This window comes from Clinocottus analis, unplaced genomic scaffold, assembly GCF_023055335.1.
Source record: "Clinocottus analis isolate CAN_PGR_092001 unplaced genomic scaffold, fCliAna1.0.p SCAF_17, whole genome shotgun sequence".
NCBI classification, from domain to species: domain Eukaryota; kingdom Metazoa; phylum Chordata; class Actinopteri; order Perciformes; family Cottidae; genus Clinocottus; species Clinocottus analis.
Genome location: NW_027175898.1, coordinates 14,606,153 through 14,626,175, shown reverse-complemented (window position 1 = coordinate 14,626,175; position 20,023 = coordinate 14,606,153). Strand labels below are relative to the sequence as shown.

General features: G+C 42.3%; 2 protein-coding genes across 2 annotated transcripts; one reads left to right on the top strand and one right to left on the bottom strand.

Moving 5' to 3' along the window:
- Positions 1–587: 587 nt before the first annotated feature.
- Positions 588–6,773, top strand: vsnl1b (visinin-like 1b). The gene is made up of 4 exons (XM_068579936.1): positions 588–932; positions 2,784–2,950; positions 3,106–3,321; positions 4,809–6,773. Exons 2-4 carry the CDS (start codon positions 2,789–2,791, stop codon positions 5,004–5,006), a joined length of 576 nt encoding a protein of 191 aa, XP_068436037.1. The 5' UTR covers positions 588–932; positions 2,784–2,788; the 3' UTR covers positions 5,007–6,773.
- A 120-nt stretch (positions 6,774–6,893) lies between these two features.
- smc6 (structural maintenance of chromosomes 6) lies at positions 6,894–19,829 on the bottom strand. The gene is made up of 27 exons (XM_068579935.1): positions 19,698–19,829; positions 18,319–18,452; positions 18,117–18,228; positions 17,230–17,335; positions 16,989–17,125; positions 16,082–16,143; positions 15,829–15,909; positions 15,591–15,692; positions 14,724–14,843; positions 14,545–14,640; positions 14,180–14,326; positions 14,005–14,093; positions 13,732–13,902; positions 13,463–13,641; positions 12,199–12,400; positions 11,992–12,106; positions 11,743–11,903; positions 10,919–11,054; positions 10,649–10,729; positions 10,385–10,555; positions 10,071–10,208; positions 9,740–9,885; positions 9,066–9,191; positions 8,817–8,922; positions 8,370–8,522; positions 8,176–8,273; positions 6,894–7,755 (listed from the first exon to the last, which is right to left on the bottom strand). The coding sequence occupies exons 2-27, from the start codon at positions 18,436–18,438 to the stop codon at positions 7,668–7,670; spliced, it is 3,243 nt and encodes a 1,080-aa protein (XP_068436036.1). The 5' UTR covers positions 18,439–18,452; positions 19,698–19,829; the 3' UTR covers positions 6,894–7,667.
- Between the last annotated feature and the right edge of the window lie 194 nt (positions 19,830–20,023).

Genomic DNA, 20,023 nt, shown 5'->3' with positions numbered 1-20,023 from the left:
CTTAGCATACAGATCAGAAACATTACTGCTAACGTGGCTATATACGTCCAAAGGGTGAACCTCTAAAGCTCACCAACTGGAAGCTGAAATGTAAAAACGACAAGTTATGGTTCTACGAGGTTCTTCAGGACTATTTCTTGAGTTTCCGCTGGATGCACAACAACTGCTTTTCATCCAAGAGATAGAGTTGTGTGAACGCTCTGGTTATGTAATTCAACCGACTTGGGATCAATCTTTTTTAGACTTTTCAAATCTTCACGCTGAAAAAATTGTCGGCCTGCTTTTAAGAATGAAATGTAAAAAAACGTCAAATTAATAAATAAGTAGAGCAGCATGACCTGGACTTATGACCCCTGTCTGGTTTTTGGTTTTAGTAATTAAAAACCCATCAGCATCCACGTCTAATGACAATACAACTAAAATATCTCACCCTTTGGTTGAATTAATCTTTGAATTTAATTAATGTAATTCATGATTAGTTCCAGTGGATTATTTGAACACAGTCCTTCACCAAATAAAAAAAATAAAAAAAATGTTTTTCCTGCTGATGAAATTTCTGGCTGCTCATCCTCATCACGATGAAGGATCCGGTTATAACGTGACAGGATCCAGCTGAAGCCGAAGCGAGCAGCAGAGCAACAGTGAACTTATGATCAGGCTGTGATGCACACGGGTGACGCCGCGCTCCTGTAGTCGCATAACCACAGACTGGCGTGGGATCGGTCCCTGCTGCGCCTCATCTGGAATAACGTCGGGAAAATCCAGAAATTTCATTAGCGGGTGTTTGTCATTTAAGGAGGCGAGCAGCGTTGATCATAATCCCCCTTTTTTTGGGCACACGTTTCCATCGGAAAGGGGGGTTTCTGTATTTTTGCAGAAGCCAGAGCAGATTTTTTATTCCGATAGAGAATCAACCAAACATTTACAAAAAGGTAAGAACGTATTGCCTGCAGATGTGCATGTCTTGTGTCATATTTGCAGATGATAGATGCGGCAAAACGCGGTGGGGGGAATGGTTTTGTGTTAATGTGTCACGCATTGTGTTTCATATTTTTTCTTGAATGAATGGGATCGAGCACCGAGGGCACCTGCGCATCCCTTCAAACATAAAAAACACTGCGTCTTGCGTGGAAACAATCAGAAATAAGACATGGGAGGGGATCATTTGACGATATCAGAAGAAAGAAAAAAATGACATCAAGATTTGCGCAATTAATTGGCTTTTACGCGCCTCTGCCGCGGCTCTGCGGTGGCACCGAGGGAGCTGTTTTGCGTGTGTGGGAAAAAAAAAGATTGGTTATGAAATTTGGACATGTTTTTCGCCCCGATGCGCGTGCACATTTCGTCATAAGGAGCAGGATGCTGGGATTTAATCTGAACGTCCTCTCACTGCGTCGTTTCCATCGGAATGCAGCAGCGGCAGCGTCTCTTCCTCTCTGCCCTCCTCGCGGGAGGCTGTTAGCTTTAATAGCATTAACTCAGATGTCATTGCCCAAAGCGGGGAATAAAACAGCATCTGCTGGCCTGTGCTTGGGCAGAAGAAGTCTGTCTATATACCTGCGGCCTGTGCGGCGGAGGTTTCTCTTTAAAAAAAACAAAAAACGCCGCAGTTACACGACGGTTTCCTGCGCTCAACGCTCCGGGAAACAATTTGGTTTTGTCATCTTCCTATAAAAAAATAAAAAAAATCTCTCTCCTCAAGGTCATTCACTGTAGCACATTATGCTCGTTAAACCCAAGAACGGGTCCTGTAAATACCATTCGTGCTCGTCAGGAGTGGTTATGTGACACACAGCGGGTGCACATTTAAGGCTGCGGTTTGCACTGATTTTGGCTGCGGAGCACATTTCTGCTGTTTGTTGTGGAAGGCCCGAGTCAATGCAGTGCTGTCTGGTGGAAGGGGCCGTCCAGCCTGCTGCTGCTGCTGCTGCTGCTGCTGCTGGTAGCTGCTGCTGCAGAGATGTGTGGACCATATGTTGGTCTCAAGTGGTGGAGGCTCCCACCGAAGAAAGGCCTGCCGCTGCCATGTGCATAAAATCATTCTGCTGTTTCATTCCTTGAATTATGTATTAAGAATTGACGCATTCTTGGCCACTTTATGTCATCTGCCACATCGTGAGTCAATATTTAATGATTCTGGGGCTTCTGACGAGCTGCACATGGCGTGGTCGCTCAAGTTGTCATGATTGTTACCGGGGTCCTTTCAGTGTGGATAATCCCTGCTGATTGGTCTGCAGATTGCCCACAACTGGTTTAAACACTATATTATGTACAGCCCACTGGATTATAATATATATTACCCACTGATCCAGATTACAGAAGGCCTATAGTTCTCCTGCAACCGCTGTCCTCCCTCAGGTCTCTGGATTTGCTGCAGCAGCGCCCCTCTTACAACCAAGCGTAGGCTTTGTTGTCATTGTCGGGTTATTGGACAGTGTTTGCAGTGGAAACTTGAGAGCAGCGATCGAACATTTAATGAACTGGATCTGCTCTGACAGTGATGATCCAGGTCAGTGCTGCACGGGCCACAGAGCGGCACAAGCAGGCTGATGGGGGGGCGGGCGTCAGACAGAAATAGAACAAGAGCACCAGAGAGATATTTGCTGCTTTCTCAAACTCCCCCTCCCACCAAAACACATACACACACGTTTACTCGCCGTGCCATGTGTTTCAAAGCGGCAATTCAAAAAATAGGTAGTTGTCTGTGCTGTGGGCTCGAGATGTTCCTACTGCCGTCGCCGAGGCATAAATAAATGCATTATTCACGTGTTCTTGCACCACAGGAACCATGGGAAAGCAGAACAGCAAGCTGACTCCCGAGGTGATGGAGGATCTGGTGAAGAACACAGAGTTTAATGAACACGAGCTGAAGCAGTGGTACAAAGGCTTCCTGAAAGACTGCCCCACCGGCAGGCTGAATCTGGATGAGTTCCAGCAGCTCTATGTCAAGGTTTGTGTGAACCACTGCCTCTCTGCTTTATCATCATCTGTCTGAACATGTAATCATGTCGTGGCTGTTTCCCATCGTCAAACTGCTGCTACTAAGTCTTTTTTTTAAAGCCCCGCTTGAATTATTCAACGCACATCTCTTCCCACATTTTGCAGTTCTTCCCTTATGGCGACGCATCAAAGTTTGCACAACACGCCTTCAGAACCTTTGATAAAAACGGAGACGGGACCATCGATTTCAGAGAGTTCATCTGCGCTCTGTCCATCACATCCCGTGGCAGCTTTGAGCAGAAACTCAACTGGGCCTTCAACATGTATGACCTGGATGGGGACGGCAAAATCACCAGAGTGGAGATGCTGGAGATAATCGAGGTAAGGGATTATCGAGTCATTAAGCCCTTCGCTCATCAGGGGGACTGGCCCTGTTTTTGTCGTTGTTGTCCCCTGCACACCTGCAGCGCTTGGAGTGCAGAGGCCGTTTCATAACGACAGAAATGCAGTTGTATTGAATTACATCGCTCTATTTCTGGAAGCACGATCACGATAGTAAATCTGATATGTCGCAGTGATTTTGGAGTATATTGACAATTTCTGGAGTGAGAAAAGTGGCGTGTACTTCCACATCAGTGCTTTTAATCCCTATTAGATAAACTATAGATAGAAAGATAAACTTCATCGGCCCTGACCGTCATGTTTAAAAGATACTTTTATTAATGGATTAGATGGTATTCAACACTATTAATTGCATTAAAGTGTTTAATGTGACAATACTTTCTTTTATACAATTGAATTGTCAATGCTAAAGGTGTTAAATTCAAAATACAGAGCATATCTTTTCATTCCACACGGCTTTCAACATGGTGTTGGCTGAGCCGACAGCTAGCTAACAGCCAGGAGCTAACAGCCAGGAGCTAACAGCCAAGAGCTAACAGCTAGGAGCTAACGGCCAGGAGATAACAGCTCGGAGATAACAGCCAGGAGCTAACAGCCGGGAGCTAACAGCAAGGAGGTAACAATAGGGGCTAACAGCTAGGAGCTAACAGTGTTGACAGATGTAACAATGTTATGTTATGTTGTTATAACAGGGTTGAGGGCGAGCAGCAGGGTGGGCTGTACGCTTCAGTTGGTTGTATCGGCATTCTCAGCTGTAACGGCCCTATGTGTGCAGTGCAGAGAGGCGCTAGTTAGCCAGCCAGTGGAGCACACACACACAGATATTAACATGCAATGAAAGCACGCCTGGCCGGCCCCGCTGTGTATGTCAACAAAGCACAGAGACACTCTGCTTACACCACACAGGGAGAGTGACTTGGTTCACTCAGGACGCCACCACTCCATATCTGCACAGCACAGAGGTGTCTGCTGCTGTATTATTGCTCTGTATTTAGATTTTAGCACCTTTAAGTGGTTTGGTCAAGATAGCATTCATACTACCTTCACTTTGAGTGGCAACCGCTGGACAAGTCAACCATGTATCCTTCACATTTAGCTATTTCAACTGTTTATTTGTCACTTTTAGCTCTCTATTTCAACTTTTTTTCACGCCGGATGTGTTACAACTGACTCACGTTGGCAGCTAAAGCTATTATACAAAGTGTAATACTTTTTTTTTTGGAACAATTTGTAATCCTATGTTTCCTAACACAAATATGTGAAATATATTTAAATATATGTTCTAAATAAACCAGAAATTCTACGTTTTAGTTGAGTTATTTAGTTAAGCAGGAAGTGCAGTAACGCCCCTTGGCACAAGCCACCCTGGTTGGAATCACTAATGAACAAATGAACGCATGTCGGCATCACTGGATTACATAAGAACCAACACTCTAATTTCTCACTGCGCCTTCCCTCACCCACAGGCAATCTACAAAATGGTGGGCACTGTGATCATGATGAAGATGAACGAGGACGGTTTGACACCACAGCAGAGGGTGGACAAGATCTTCGGCAAAATGGATAAGAACAACGACGACCAGATCTCGTTGGACGAGTTCAAGGAGGCGGCGAAGAGCGACCCGTCCATCGTGCTCCTGCTGCAGTGTGACATGCAGAAGTGAGCTTCCCCCCCCCCACAAACACACACACACTCCGCTCACTCCTCTCCCCGTCAGTAACCCACACACTCTGGACAGCAGCACATGTTTTAATGTCTCATTAGGTTCTCTGCCATTTCCACAGGAAAACAACAAACAAACAAACAACAATGCTTGGACGATTTTTCAATGGACTCGCTTCTTGTGGTTGTATGCATGAGAATGTCAAATGCTGAATAATTTTGAATATAGCTATACGATATCATACATTTCTATTTCAAAACATGCCAATGTGATTTGTGCACAGTAACCCTCTACATTTCCATTCAACCTTAGCTTGTAAATCAGTGGAGCACTGCATTAAATTATGTTCCTGCCGTATTTAGGATCCCCAGTGTTCACTGCTGCTACTACTGTACGCTTTACATGATATTAACAAAACAATAACTCCTATGATAATTGTAACTGTCTCTACTATCCAGACTTGTTGAGCTCTTGGAGAATAGAGAAGCTCCTGTCTGTGCCAGATGTTTTCACACGATGGAACCAAGAAGAGTAGGTTCTTTGCATGCATATATTACGTGTCAGAAAAATATAATCTCTTACCTTTTGCATCTTTAGGTGGTTATAAAAGAGAAACCCTATGGACTTCATTTAGTGTTGTTGCATGGGATGTACAGTGTGTGACTCATCAGATGCATTAGTTCACCTCCAGTAATGTGGGAGCATGATTCCCTCCAGTTGATACACGTGTATGTGTGACACTTGAGTTTTTTGGTTTTTTTTCAAAGATATTTAGATTGCAGTTGTGGGCTAATCTCAGAGGAAGAGCTTTCACATCGACATTACATTATGTTTTGCTTCAGTGACTTCTGGGATGAGCAGAAATACATTCATGGAGCAGCTTTCCTTTTATTATTTCATTGTACCGCTGTCGCTTAAATCCAGAGGAAAGCCCAAAATTACAGTCATTCGGCACAGTACTCATGCATTATTCCCCTCAAAGATCCAAAATTGGCTTCTCTTTCAGGCTGCTTGCTTGATTAAGACTAAAATAAACTTAACTCCGTACATATCAACATGTTTACAGACAGGGAGAGCACTGCAAAATGAGTACAGTCTCAGCTTTTGACCTTGTTGCTAGGAGCTCTCTCTCTGGGCCGGGGACCCTGTGAGAGGGGCTCCACTTCCAACGCAGCAAAAAAATAGAAAAAAGGGAGGAAAAAAAAGCCTCTTATATGTTTACTGGACACACTGCATTCCTACTTATACAACTTTTTTGTAAGGAGAAACTTTTTATTGAAAGATCTCATCTTCTATTCCGTTTGCAACAATCATTAAAGATGCAGGACCCTCAAGAGAGGCGCTTGATAAAGCTTTTGAAAGAGTGTTTCAGTGTGAGATGGCAATCGGACGACGATGCGGGTTTAAGTTATCGAAGGAATTCTCTTTCAACAGTTTTACTTCAACATTTCTAGGCTATGCAAGCATGGACCGAGTGTCTGCTTGCAGTCCACTTGCAGGAGTGGAGGTCGCAGAAGCTTTTCACTGTTCTGTCTCTTACATAAGTGAAAAACCACCCTCACATTATTAAAGTCTTTATTATTTATACATTTCAGTCCGGTCACTATGTCAGATTATTTGTCTCCTTAAATGTTTATATCAAATATGGGAAAAATCATAATACAAGTGACTGTATTCTTTTATACATGTGGCATGTGTTGCACCCCAAAAAATTAATTCTGTAGTGATTAAAATGAATAAACCGTCACCAGGCTTTTTCAAAAGACACGGTGGAGCAGGTGTATTTCATGGGGGACGAGGACCCCGCCGCTGCAGACTTTATGACTGCGTTGTGTGGATGTGGATGAAAGGCATGGATGCATGACAAGTATGGCCGATACAAAGGGGTTTAGATAATACCACATTTTTTATTGTAACACCGGTTACAGTGAACGGCTGCAAAGAACCGGAGAGTGCACGCGTTTGTGTCACAGAGCTTCTAAACACAAAGATTATCAACATTAACACTGACTCCTGAGGTAAAACTGCCCAAAAAGTATAATTAAAACATTTTCAGAGTATTTATAAATAGTAAGAGAAGAGGGAGAATCTCGCTAGCGGCCCCTAGAGGCAGGACTGATCTTTACACCCAGAATTCAATTGATAAACTCATTTACGTCCTCACAGTGCTGACAGTTTATGAGCCTTCAGAGTGAAACAACGATCCATATTTTAACAATAAAATGTTACTGGAAACACATATTGTAATAAGGCAGTTTCTAGATTTCATAAAAGGGTCATTGCTGTTATGCAGCGAGACTTCTGTCCACGTGAATCACTTCGTCATAGTCCTTTCCGAATGTGTCAAATATTTATAACAAATGGATTGAATTATAGATGAAGATCTACTTCATCACATAAATACAGAATATGCACATTGAAAATACAGTTTTTTACTTCATTTTTCGAACTTCACCAACCTTTTTTGTGCTATAATCCATACAAATATGAAATACTTAAACGTTCTTGAAGGCTGCAGAACAGGAATGACACCACACATTCAAGAAATGATAACAGCAAACAAACCAATTACATTCATAACTCCCACACACGTAAAGCAATACTGAAATATTTGTCATCCTCACGTCCGTGACTTTTTAATATTTGTCACTGGAGCTCCGTTCAAACATCTTCCTCCATCGTTTCACTACGAACTCTTTCGGGATCCTGAAGATGGTGGATTTTGATGAGGCTGGTTTTGGGCAGATTGCTGAAAGATAACAAACCCACGGTTATCATGTGATCGGTCCCGACTGTGTGTTGACAGAGGGAATGAAGTCTTCGTCAAAGCATTGAAGAACAACAGGAAAAGCCCATGCATAATGAAAATATAAGAATCCTTTATAATGTTAGGAAGACATGAGTAAAAAGGTTTTTTTATAATGTGGCAAATCAGTTAAAAATGCAATTAAAAGATTGACATATAAACTGACTACATTCACAATGAGTTCATTACTATTATTTGTACCAATTTATATGTAAATGCCGAGCAAAATAAGTATTTTTTTACAATTCGAACAAATCTATAATTGATCTGATGGCACACTTAATGGAACACAAAATGGAAAAGTTCAGTTAATAATGGAAAGGACGGCATGTAAACCGAGGCAACTTTTAAGAAGAGCGCCACCTGGTGGTGAGGGGAGTGATGAAGATGAACTGTCGAAGTTGCTGCCGCTCCGACAGCTCCAGGAGGAGATCCAGAGAGATTCTGCGATTGTGCATATCCTGAAAAAAAGAAAAGGGAATCAAAGTGAGTGAAAGCCAAATGTTTAAGCATCATTTCATACAAAATGTGTGTTTCTGATGAGTCCGCGCACTCACCATGTAGACATCGAACTCGTCGAGGCATCTGAAGGGCGATTCGGTGATCTCCCACAGAGAGAGCATGAAGCAGACGGTGGAGAAGGAGCGTTCACCGCCAGACAGCGACCTCATGTCGCTCACGCCGTCGTCCTCTCTGCCCGGAGGCTTCACCTTCACGTGCGCCAGAACAGGGTTGTAAAAAATGAAGTTGTGCATGTTGCCGGTTCCAGGTTTTTTGGGGCATTTATGAGACAGGAAATGAGGCAAAAGAGACGAGGGATGACATGTGAACCCGAACCAGGATACTTTTTTCTTCCTTCTGATGTGATTTTATACAACTCTATCGCGATTTAAGAGCTCATTAATTCTATTTCCATTATTGAAAAAACAACAGCATAAGGAAAGTAAAACACTGGAACCAAATGTATGAAAAATGTATAACAATGAACGTAAAAATTGAAGTACCGAGATCGAGAGCGTCTCATTGTTGTGATCGAAAACCATCGAGCCACAGCAGTTCATCTTTATCAGAAAGTTATTGAAGTATAACTTGCATCTGACAGAGAGCGACCTTGAAGAAGAAGAAGAAGAAGAAGAAGAAGAAGAAGAAGAAGAAGAAGAAATCAGTCATAAGCAGGACTTTCCACTTCCAGTTCAAACACTGTAATCATGTATTGCTGCGTTGTTTTTTAAACTCAGTCGGCCATTATTTACCTACGCATTAATTTGTATCTGTCCTGCCTGTCCGACATGATGTTATCGAGCTGATCGATGAACTTCCGCAGGTCTCTCACTTGGTTGGTCTTCTCCCTGTAGCGCGCCAGGGCCTCAGCGTACTCCCTAAAGAGAGCAAGAGACGACACAGCCTGAATTCCTCTGATTCCAGACTTCGGTGTGCGTACGCAGCGTGTTAGCCGCGGCCAGTTAGTGATGGCCAACCAACGGCAGATTGGGTTGAAGGAGAAAGTAGAAAAAAAGTGGCAAAAGAAATCTCTAGGAAGCTTGAACGCTCGTTTAACTTTTCCTCCAACTACACAAACCTTAAAGCTTTTAGCTACAACTAGCAAAGGATTTGACGATTTCTAGCTCGTTAGCTAGTTTGTTAGCTAGTTTCTTTACAGATTTGATGAACCTTAAATGTGATGGTATATTGACCAACAGTAAAATGATGCTTACACATTGATGCACTAGTAATAGTAATACATTTAACTTGAATACTTTTAAGTACATTTTGCTGATGATCCATGTGTACTTAAGGAACATTTTCAATGCATTACAGTGAGCAGTAAAAAGTACAATATCTCTTTGTATTTGTACGAGCTAAAGCTAGAATCTCTTTGATGCAACGCCACTGTTTATTTTTTTTAAAACGCCCCGTGGTTCCTCACCTGACCACCTGCTCCTGCTCGCCGTGGTTGCTCTCGTGCACCTTGATTTTCTTCTTGAGCCGTGTGATTTCGATGTCGATGCTCCTGGTGCTGCCCGTCACCTGCTGCCGCTCGGGGCTGATCTCGGTGGCTTTGGCCACGTATTCCTGTCGTCACAAGTGAGGTCTGGTGACATTTCTGACAACTCTGAATTACTCTGGAGGCAGTGAATCCTCTCTGTGGTTCAGTTTCCTGGCTGCTAGCAGAACGCAGTGTGGCCGTAAACACTGTTTGAGGTAAACAAAACAGCGAGATGTAACCGGTCAGACATATTAAGTGCGGCTTTCGTTACCTGCAACACTTCTTCTCTTTCGGCGAGGTCCATGTTCATAGTGTGGATGTTGTCTTCGTGGGCCTTCAGTTTGGTTTCCAAAATCTCAAGGTTTCGTTCGTGTTTTGCACACTCGGCCTCCAGCTTCAGCTGCTCCTCCTTAATGGGTCAACACACTTTAACAGTCAAATAAAAAGCCTCCACAATTCAAATGTGTTTAAAATCAGAGGACAAAGGTAACATCAAAACGACAGAAAACGAGTCTGCAGCATCTTTTGATTTCGGTAACTATTTTTAGCCTCTGAACAAAGTGAAACAACAAAGGTCCGCTGCACCTTTAACGCCTCCGTGTCCTCAGACAGCTGATCAATCTGTTCTCTGACAGCGGAGTACTTGGACTCTATGTCCTCTGCTGTTCTCCGATGCTTGTCGAGATCCGTCTTCGCCTCGTGAACCGTCTGCTTCTCCGCCTCCATCTTAGGTCGGTTCTCTTGGGCGACTTCTTCCTGCGAGACGTATGTAAAGACATTCGCTTTACGTGTGCTGAGCTTTATTTATTCTGAGTGGTGGTTTGGTAGAAATGAAGCCAAAGTGATCACCAAGGAGCTGATGTCATCAATGTGCTCCTCGCCAGCAGTCTCCAGCTCAGTGATGGATGCCTTGACTTGATTCACAGAGACCTGCATTGAAAATGTAAAAGAAAACTCATTTTGCTTCCGATTTAACCTTCATGAATGGAGCGTCTATATTATCAATCATTAGCTCCCAAATAGGAACAAAAAGAAGCACAGAGAAAGCATCAACAGGAGAATGAAAAGGTAAAGCAAACAGCTGTTGAGTTAAACCAGGCTCTGGTGCTCATCGCTCACCAGAGTATTCTTAAGGGCCATGATGGTATTGTTTAGATTGCTCTCCATGCTCATGATGTCCTCAGTCACAGAGGTCCCGTGGAGCTGAAACCTCGACAGCTGAGCCTCGTGATTCTCCAGCTCGGACTCCAACATACTGTGACAGGAAGCGTCAATTATTTTTGCCCATTTGGAAACAACAAGAGGCACAATGAAAACACATGAACCCTTCAAACTCTGCTGGGCAGTGAAGCAGAAAATATACAGTGAAGCTACTGTATAAAAAGAGTATTTATTCCACTATAGGGATAAAGCACCAAATGGCATCCTTGCAGCATTGGGATATGTAATAAATTGTACATAAAATCATGTTGACGAGATCACAGTTTCTTCATTGCAAGGAATAGTTTGTTCTTGTGGTAAATATGAACGTTCGCTTTTTTGCGAGTTAGACAAGAAGATCGTCTGTATGTTCACCATGAAGCTAGATCAGTGAGCTTAGCTTAGCATAAAGACTGGAAGCGGGTGGAAACAGCTAGCTTGGCTCAGATTAAACAAATAAGATAGAATATGTTCATGAATTAGCTTTAAAGGGGCTGGTGGGTGGATGTCGTTACCTCTGGACAGAGCCCGGCTAGCAGTTTCTCCCTATTTCCAGCCTTTGTGCTAAGCTAAGCTAACCGGCTGCCAGCTGTCGCCTCATATTTACTGAACAAGTGTGGTATCAAACTTCTCATCTAACTCTCAGCAAGAACACAAGACTTTTCCTTCCTTTAAAATCTCACTCAATATCCTCATCATTTATTTCACAGTTTATTCTTCTTCTTTTTTTCCCACTCGGTTACCTGATTTCAGTCTCGAGATCCCCACCGAGATACTTGGCCATGCTGAAGTCGGAGGTGTAATAACGGTTTGAAAACACCTGATCTCCCTCAGCAGTGAATACTTCACGGCAGTTTTTAGGAGGCCGGCCTTGCTGCATGACCCTCCTGGCTTTGTCTTTCTCCTTTGATGCAACAGAAAAAAAACCACTCAGGTCACGTACTTTGCTTGACAATCAGCATCAACAGGCACCAGCGAGCGCATGCACTAACTTTGATAATGAGGATGGATTCTATCCCCCTCATATCAACCAGGCAGTTGATGATGACCGGGCTCGTCGCTGTGATTATGTCCAGCACGGACGGATACTCTGGGTGATGTGCTTTCCTGCAAAACAGCAGAGAAGGACGACAAAATGTAAAAACGTGTCAGGATGAAAAAGGCAGCGAATCTGTATTATTGCTGCTGCTGCTGCTGACCGTCCGTGTATGTTGTATATTTTTTCAGAGAAAGGGCTGACGATGATCTGCGGCCTGTTGCCCTTTGGGTAGTAGCGACACATCAGCTCCTGGAGCGCCGCCTCGTCCTTGTAGTTGTCACAGCAGAAAGCTTTCATGAAGCTCCGCAGACAGCACTCCACGGCCACCGCCAGCATGGGATCCTTCAAACTGATGCAGGCCCCTGAGAGCAAACACACACGGTCAGCTACAGTATGCGCGAATTTAACTGCATTCACTGCAACGCAGGGACTCGGAATACATCCTCTGCATTGCCAGTTTTTTTTAAAAGATAGCAGGACAGAGTGATACTTTTACAGATAATATCGCAAATGAATAACAATTTTTGGGAAATGACTTGGCAGGATTTGCGGTGAGTGTGGCTCTGTCCAGCTAATTATTAACAGGAAGGCAACAACACTCAAGGAAGTTATCGCTCCCGGCCAAGAAATTCTACATGTAACAGTACAACGTGTCCCTTTTCTTCAGTGACCAGCCGCTTGTGAATCAAAAAGCTTGGAGCAGAAGCGCTCCTAATCAAAACAAGCAACTTTCTGTCATCGGTAGCCGCCTCGAAGCTCATGACGAACTGCCAATAAATGAGCCGAAGACGAGGGAAACTTGGTGTTCTTGAGAATCGAAAAACGAGCGACAGTCTTCTTGGCTTCTTGTGATGGAGACCGAAAACAAACGAGCAAAGGGAAAGAAACTGTGGTTGAAACAGCGTTACTGTAAACAAACGACGCGGTTATCTGGATGAGAAATAAAGAAAACGGTTTTCGTAACCTTTAAACAGAGCCATGCTAGTTTCCTGTCTTTATGCTAAGCTACGCTAACCGGCTGTTGGCTCCAGCTTTAAGTTGATTCGATTTGAACTCTTGTCGGGAAAGCAAATAAATGGATTTCCCACAGCGCTAATCCTTCATGTGTAAAAGTATATTTTTGTCCTACTATCCTTAAGAATCTACCACATAAATAGTTTTAGAGGTGCTGGTAGGCCGATTTTCTGAACAGACAGAGCCAAGCTATCCGTTTCCCTCCGTTTCTAGTCTTTATGCTCAGCTACGCTAACGGCCTGCTGGTTCCTGCATCCTATTTAACAGACAGACATGTGAGCGATGTTGATCTTTCTTCTCTGACTCTCAGCAAGACAGGAAATAAGCGCACTCTCTGTAAATGTCCAACTATTCCTTTGAGTACTAACTAGTAAATGTCATAATGCAGAATGGAAACCAAGGAAAGTCACCTATGGGACCGACAGGTTTCTTGAGGAAGCGTCCGGAGGCGTGCCCCTCGGCGATGGAGCCCAGCAGGTCGGGTACCTGATCTCCGAACCGCTTCAGTTTGTTGGATCGGCTGGCGAGCATCTGGTGCTTCCTCCTCACTTTGGCCTCGTACACAACCTGGATGTTCCTCTCCTCCAATCTAAATCACAGACGGGGGGACATGTTTAGCCGGACTGCAGATGAACCGGGGCTCTCGCCTCAAATTCTCCCCGCGTCTCGCGTCCCGTGCCTCAGCTTGTCCCGCTCCTCCCTTCCTTTGAAAAGCGCCTGGTGTTTGTTCTTGATCTCTTGATTCAGCTTCGAGCACTTTGCCTCAAGTTCTGCGAGCTGCTCCTTCAGACCGGATATTTTCTTCTGCTGTTTTGTGTATTCAGTGTCTCCATCGTTGTTCTGGCTCAGGCTGAAATAAAGCGAGAAGAGATATAAACATTTTTAACTGAATGAACATGCGTTTGTGTTAAAGTCATTCGTTATTTTCACCGTTCTGCTCGCCCCCCCCCACCTTGTTTTTGCCTTATTGATTCTCTCCTGGAGAAGGTTTTGCTCCTTCTCCGACTGTTTCAGTTTGTTCAGAGCTCGGAAATAAACAAGCTATGAAGGGAAAAAATAAATATATGTCACTTCAACCAATATCAATGTTGTCCACTTCATATATTGTCATATTTCCCAAGGAGTACCTCCTGTTCCTTGTGAGCTTTGCTGACGACCTTCACTTGGTCCTTCAACCTCAGACTGTCTTCAGATAGAGACTCCTTCTCCCGCCTCATGCTGTCAACCCGGCTTTTGATGCGCTGAAGCGTCTTCTCTACTTGTGTGACCTTAGTCTGTGTGAAAGAGAAGGAAAGGAGCGGATGAATCTTTACAGATTACATCGAAAAAAATCTATTATGACATTCATAATTATTATTTCTCTAACTGGGAGACATCTGTAAACATGTTAGTGAGTGAGGACAGCTAGTTCACATGGTGTTGGTAGTTTAAGGTAGGCTTTTTTAAATGACCGTGTATGTATATATTTATATATTCAACACTTCTGACTCACCTGACAGAGCTGAAGGTTGTCCTGATGTTTGTGATTATTGGATTCCTTTTCAATGTCGTCCTTTAACTGCTGCACCAGCTTCTCCTTCTCTCGGACCTGAGAGCGATGAGACAGAATTCAGAATAAATAACGTGAGAGAAAGACGTAACTCAAACGAATTGTTTTTTTTACACTCTTACCAAACACCACGCCATGGCTTTCTTCAGATTCTCCAAAACGACCTTCAGTGAGCTGAAGGTCGGCAGCTGCTCGAACCTCTCTTTCTTCTGGAGGAACTCTTGCTTCAGGTCCTTGAGCGACTGAACACAGACATTGTGCGAGGTTTTTACATTATTAGATTTTCTTTGGGCGAAAATAATGAACTGCGCGGGGTCAATAATCTGCCGTCTTTCTAACAGACGTTTTACAACAGATGTCACGGAGTGTTTTATGGGAAGAAGAATTTATATTCATTCACAAAATAAAATCGCCAAAACCAGGAGAAAGCCAAAGAAAACAAATTAATATGTTAGAGGAAAATAAAATGTTTAAAAGCATGTTTTCGTACCGTTAGGAAGAGTATGTTAAGTTATAGGGAGACATTTATGGAATAGTAGATGAAGAAAGTATCAAAGTTTAGACATTACAGGCTGTGATACTGGTTGTGATTGTTATATTTTATTTCTTTATATTAAGATGATTACTTATGTGATCAACTTTAACTTCATTATTTAAGTTCAAGTGTTCTGCCGAAAAAATTATTTAGTTGATCTAAAATTGTCTGTATATGTTTATTGCTCATTTTAATAGTTATTCTTGTTTTGTCCTCTTATTATATGATACATCTTCATCTAATCTAATGTTTTTAATGGTACCTGGAGAGCAGCACATTACGTTCACTTGTGTTCAACTGAAAATAAATACCAAGTAAATATTATCATTCCTAAATGTCATTATAAGAATTGACTTCTGAAAGTCCCTGAACCTGATGTGATGAATCATAAAGACATTATATTACATTTATCTTAATCTAAATCTAATCTAACTTTATCTAAATCTACACACACCTCATCTTGCTTCTCAACCTGCTGCCGCGTGACGGTTTTCGTGTGCTTGATGTGGATGTAATCTCTCTTCATCTGTTCCAGCAGAGTTGCTTTCATGAAGAACTACAAACAAACAAAAGCAGAAAAAAAAAAACATTCGTGTAAACATGTGGAAATGAAAAACATTCTCCAACCACGTTAACTTCCATCAGTACAGGCGCGGTGTTCATGTCATCATGAACACCGGCGGTCTTGTTACCTTGTACTTGTCGGTTTCATTCTTTGAATGCAGGAACTGTTTACTCATCTCTTGGTTGAGGATGGACACGGGGTTATCCAACTGGAACACACAAAACTAAAGGCTTATTTCGGGGTTTTCACATACAAGTGGACTCATCATGCTCACAATAAACATATTTAAATACAAAAAAAACCAGCACTGCTCGTTAAAAATCACAATAAAGAAATATTCCTTTGATTTTCAAATGAAAGGCGCTGTAAAGTCTTCGTACCTGGATGTTAAAGTGATCCAAAATGGCCGTCAGCTCCTCCTTCTTGTTTGAGATAAGTTGACCTGAAATAAATAATAAAGAATAAAAGAAAATCAATGTGGTTTAAACCTCTCTTTAATCAATATTATTGTATATTTCAATGCTTTGCCAAACCTTTTTTTTAACCCTTCATGCCATGAAGATAGTAGCATTTAATTTAATAGATTTGAATTGAATGTAAGTTACACGACACTCACACTGCACACACACATTGTTGTAGAGCGGCGACAACAACGTCTATTAATAGTCCAAAGATAATCATTTCAGTAATTGTTTTAATGAGCGGTTCCAGCTTTTTAAATGTGAGGATTTAATTAGTTTTTTAGTCGCTTTATACAAGTAAACTGAATTTGTTTATCGGCAAAAAGAACCAAAACACTTTTTAAATATATCAACTGCAGCTTGAATTCTCACTTTTGCCTGTTTTCGTATATTTTATCGACAAAACCATTCCTCAAGAAAATAATCCGCAGATTAATTGAAATGTTAGCTGTGCACGTCCTTTTCTTTCTAATCGTGAGTTGCATGATCACGCCTGACGCGTGTGGTTGGTGATTGTGTGGTCGGTGCAACACTTCTCCTCGGTGGCGCGTGCAGTTCAACTTCTTTTCACTCTGAAAATAACCCGGTGACATTTACAACTCGTGAGGAACATCAGTCCGTGTGTGAATGTAAATACATCTTCCTTGTAAAAAGCCCCACTTGGACTTGATGGTATAAAACAGTTAACCGGTGACACGCTTGTAAAAAAACGCACGCATGTGAGTTTACACACGGAGAGTTAAGAATGTATACAGGCTGGGAAGAAAGATGGAGGTCTGACTGAAGAGCGTCTGGATTATCTGACATCGAGCGATGGTTAAATAACCTGATTTGCTCTTTAATCTGCAGGTCCGGCTCCCGTCACCAAAGAGCCGGTGCTCGATGGAGATGCAGTCGCCGTAGGCGTCTCTTTTAAAAGCATCCGGCCCTCTGTTTCTCAGCTTCACGGTTATTTCTGCAGAGCTGGAGAGCAGAGTACACTGTGGTGGGTATTCTCGGAGCAGCGGACAGTGTTTACATCAACGTGATGAGGATACTCTGGAGTTACATGGTGTGGTCTGGCTTACGTCTCACTGGTTTTCACAAAATCCTTCAGAGACATTCCTCGGTTTGTGACGGTGGCCTTTCCCCCGAGGCCGACGATCAAAGCGGTCAGGATTGCACTTTTTCCACCTTAGATTTTAGATTGGAAACAAATAACATGAGATTAAATCACCGAATAAGACTAGAAATGCAATGAGCCGTCGGCAGAAATCGTCAAATTAAATTATTTATTTCCCGAAATGTTTAAGGGTAACTTTGTTTTTTATTAAGCTGGATTCTTTGTTTCCATGTTTTTGCGTTTATGTGAATGATGGAGACGCTGTTTTACAAAAATTGGGTCCAGTATTGAGCGAGAACGCTGCAGCCGGCAGACACACACAGGCTTTTTAGGCAACACAGCAAATATGTCCCCATAAAAACAACAAATTGACTGATTATTCTCATAATCTACGAAGAGGGGACAACCCTGATGAAATGGGATTAGATCTGAAACAATTAGTTGATTAATTGGTTTGTAGATTAAGAAAAATAATAATAACATTAACGTTTTTTGCAATTATTCACTCCTTTTTTTTATACCTTTTTTATGTGATCGTCAAGAGAGGACTTCTTGTTCTGTAAGTGCTTTATTTGAGACAATAATCTGTCTCAGGTGTAACTGCTTTACTGTGTTTCCTACATGATCATTTGAATCCACAGCGGTTACACTTTCCCTCCACTCCTTCCTTGTTAAAGTAACATTCAACCTGTTTAATTGAACCAACATGAATGGATTTAAAGTTGTGTGGTTTCAAAGGGAGTACACACTGTGGCTCCGTCGCCCGGGCCGGGTTGGGTCGCGTTAATCACACAAGTCAAAGCCAACAAGCGAGACGACACGACGTGACATTTAGGAAAATCCGGTTCTTACTCCCATTGTTGCCGATGATGAAATTCACGTTGGGCCCAAACTGGAACGGACCGAGCCAATGGTGACACATGAAGTTCTTCAGGGTGATGCTCTCGATGAGGCCGATATCTCCCTGGAGATAAACGCAGACGACAGCGTTTAACCCCGTGAGAGAGGTTTAGTAAGACGCACAGATGGAGAACAGGAGGAGGTGGAGACTCACGGTGCTGGAGCGAGCGCCTCTGCTGGAGGAAGGAGGTCTCCGGCGCTTCGCGTCAGCTGTCACTCTGCGGCTCTTGACGGCTGCAGCGTCACTTATCTCTTTGCCTTTCCTCTTACTCATTTTGAATTAAGTCACTGGAAGAGGAGGACAAGCATGTCAGATAGTATTCCTTTACGATAAAGACAGGTTTCACTGACAATACGTACGTTTTTTGGAGCTTATTGATCCATTTATAGGGCAATTATTGATGACACATGTCCCCCCCCCCTTATTGAGTTATGTGGTGTTGTGTGTTTACTTAAATCCAATTCAAATTTGTTGTTACTTTATATATTATGCCACGGCATTTAAGATGGAAATATTGTACTTTTTACTGCTTACATTTATTTGACAGCTACATCCTTACAGACTCAGACAGTATTCTCAAGTCTAAAATATGACATGTCGGCCATGCAGGACATCTCTGCAGCATGATAATCAATATTTGGTACTGTGCTGTGACTTATTGGCAGACCGAATGAGCCATTTTGCATTGTGAGTATTATATTTTTTATGCTAATATTTATTACCCTCTTAATTAAAGTTTTGCTATTTAAAAAAAAAATCTAATTTCTTCTTCCACCACTTGTTTTAAAGTTTGAGATGTCTTACGTCTTATCAACTAAGGAACGTGACAACAAAAACTCTGAGGTTTCCATGTTTCTGAGGATGCAGACTTCAAATACTCCGATCATTGTCTTACTTGTGACAGATGTCAGCCATTACGTTTACATCACTCTAAGCCCTGAACGAGCTATTCAAGTTCCTCCTTTTGTGAAGCCGAGCAGTACTTTAAAAACTATTTTTAGAACTGTACAAATGGGATGTCGGGGGAAATATTTGAAGATATTCTGAAGAGCATATATGCAATTAAAAAAAAACTGGTTTCAAAGAGAGTTTGTGACAAACAGAAAAAAAGAGATGTGAGCCTCTTGTCTTCAAGCCAGTAATCAACGGCATAAAACCAACAACAGCAACAAGGTGTGAATAAGCATTCACTGCAGCTTTTGTGTTTCCAAATGTTTTACAACTGATTCATACTGACATTAAGATGTGCTAGGCCCTGAACCAACCATATTCAAAAAGTCTTGTACATGAATATAAATTAATATAGCTGCAAAATCACTATTCTTAGTCAGTTATGTTAATAGATATATCTAGTGTGCTGTTATTTTCCCACCACTCATTCAAGTTCATACACACCCACACAACCCCATTCCAGCCACGAGACAGCAACAGATTGAATTCAAATACGAAAACAACTTCTGGTAAACTTTAAAAAAAGAAAAAAAAAGAAAAGCCAAAACAAACATGTCAAGCTTGGTATAAATGTCGCCTACCATTGTGCAAAAGAGCACGAGAAGACGGTGCATTGTCTGTGAAGACTTCCTGGTCGGTGTGTGTTGCAGACTGAAGTGCAGCGCTGACAGTTGAGCGAGTCACTTCTCTGTCAAACGCGGAACCGAGCGCGAGCTGCGTGATTGGCTCTCCGGAAGTGACCTATGTTTACATCGAGAATTAAAACCTCACAGCTTTTTTTAAATTTTTTTTTTTATTAATGAATAAGTCGTCGATTATACATTGGCAGAATAGCTCGTTTAAGTCACATTGCATGATTTATTGGGTGTGTTTTTCGAGGCGTTGTATATATCAGTCGTGTTACATG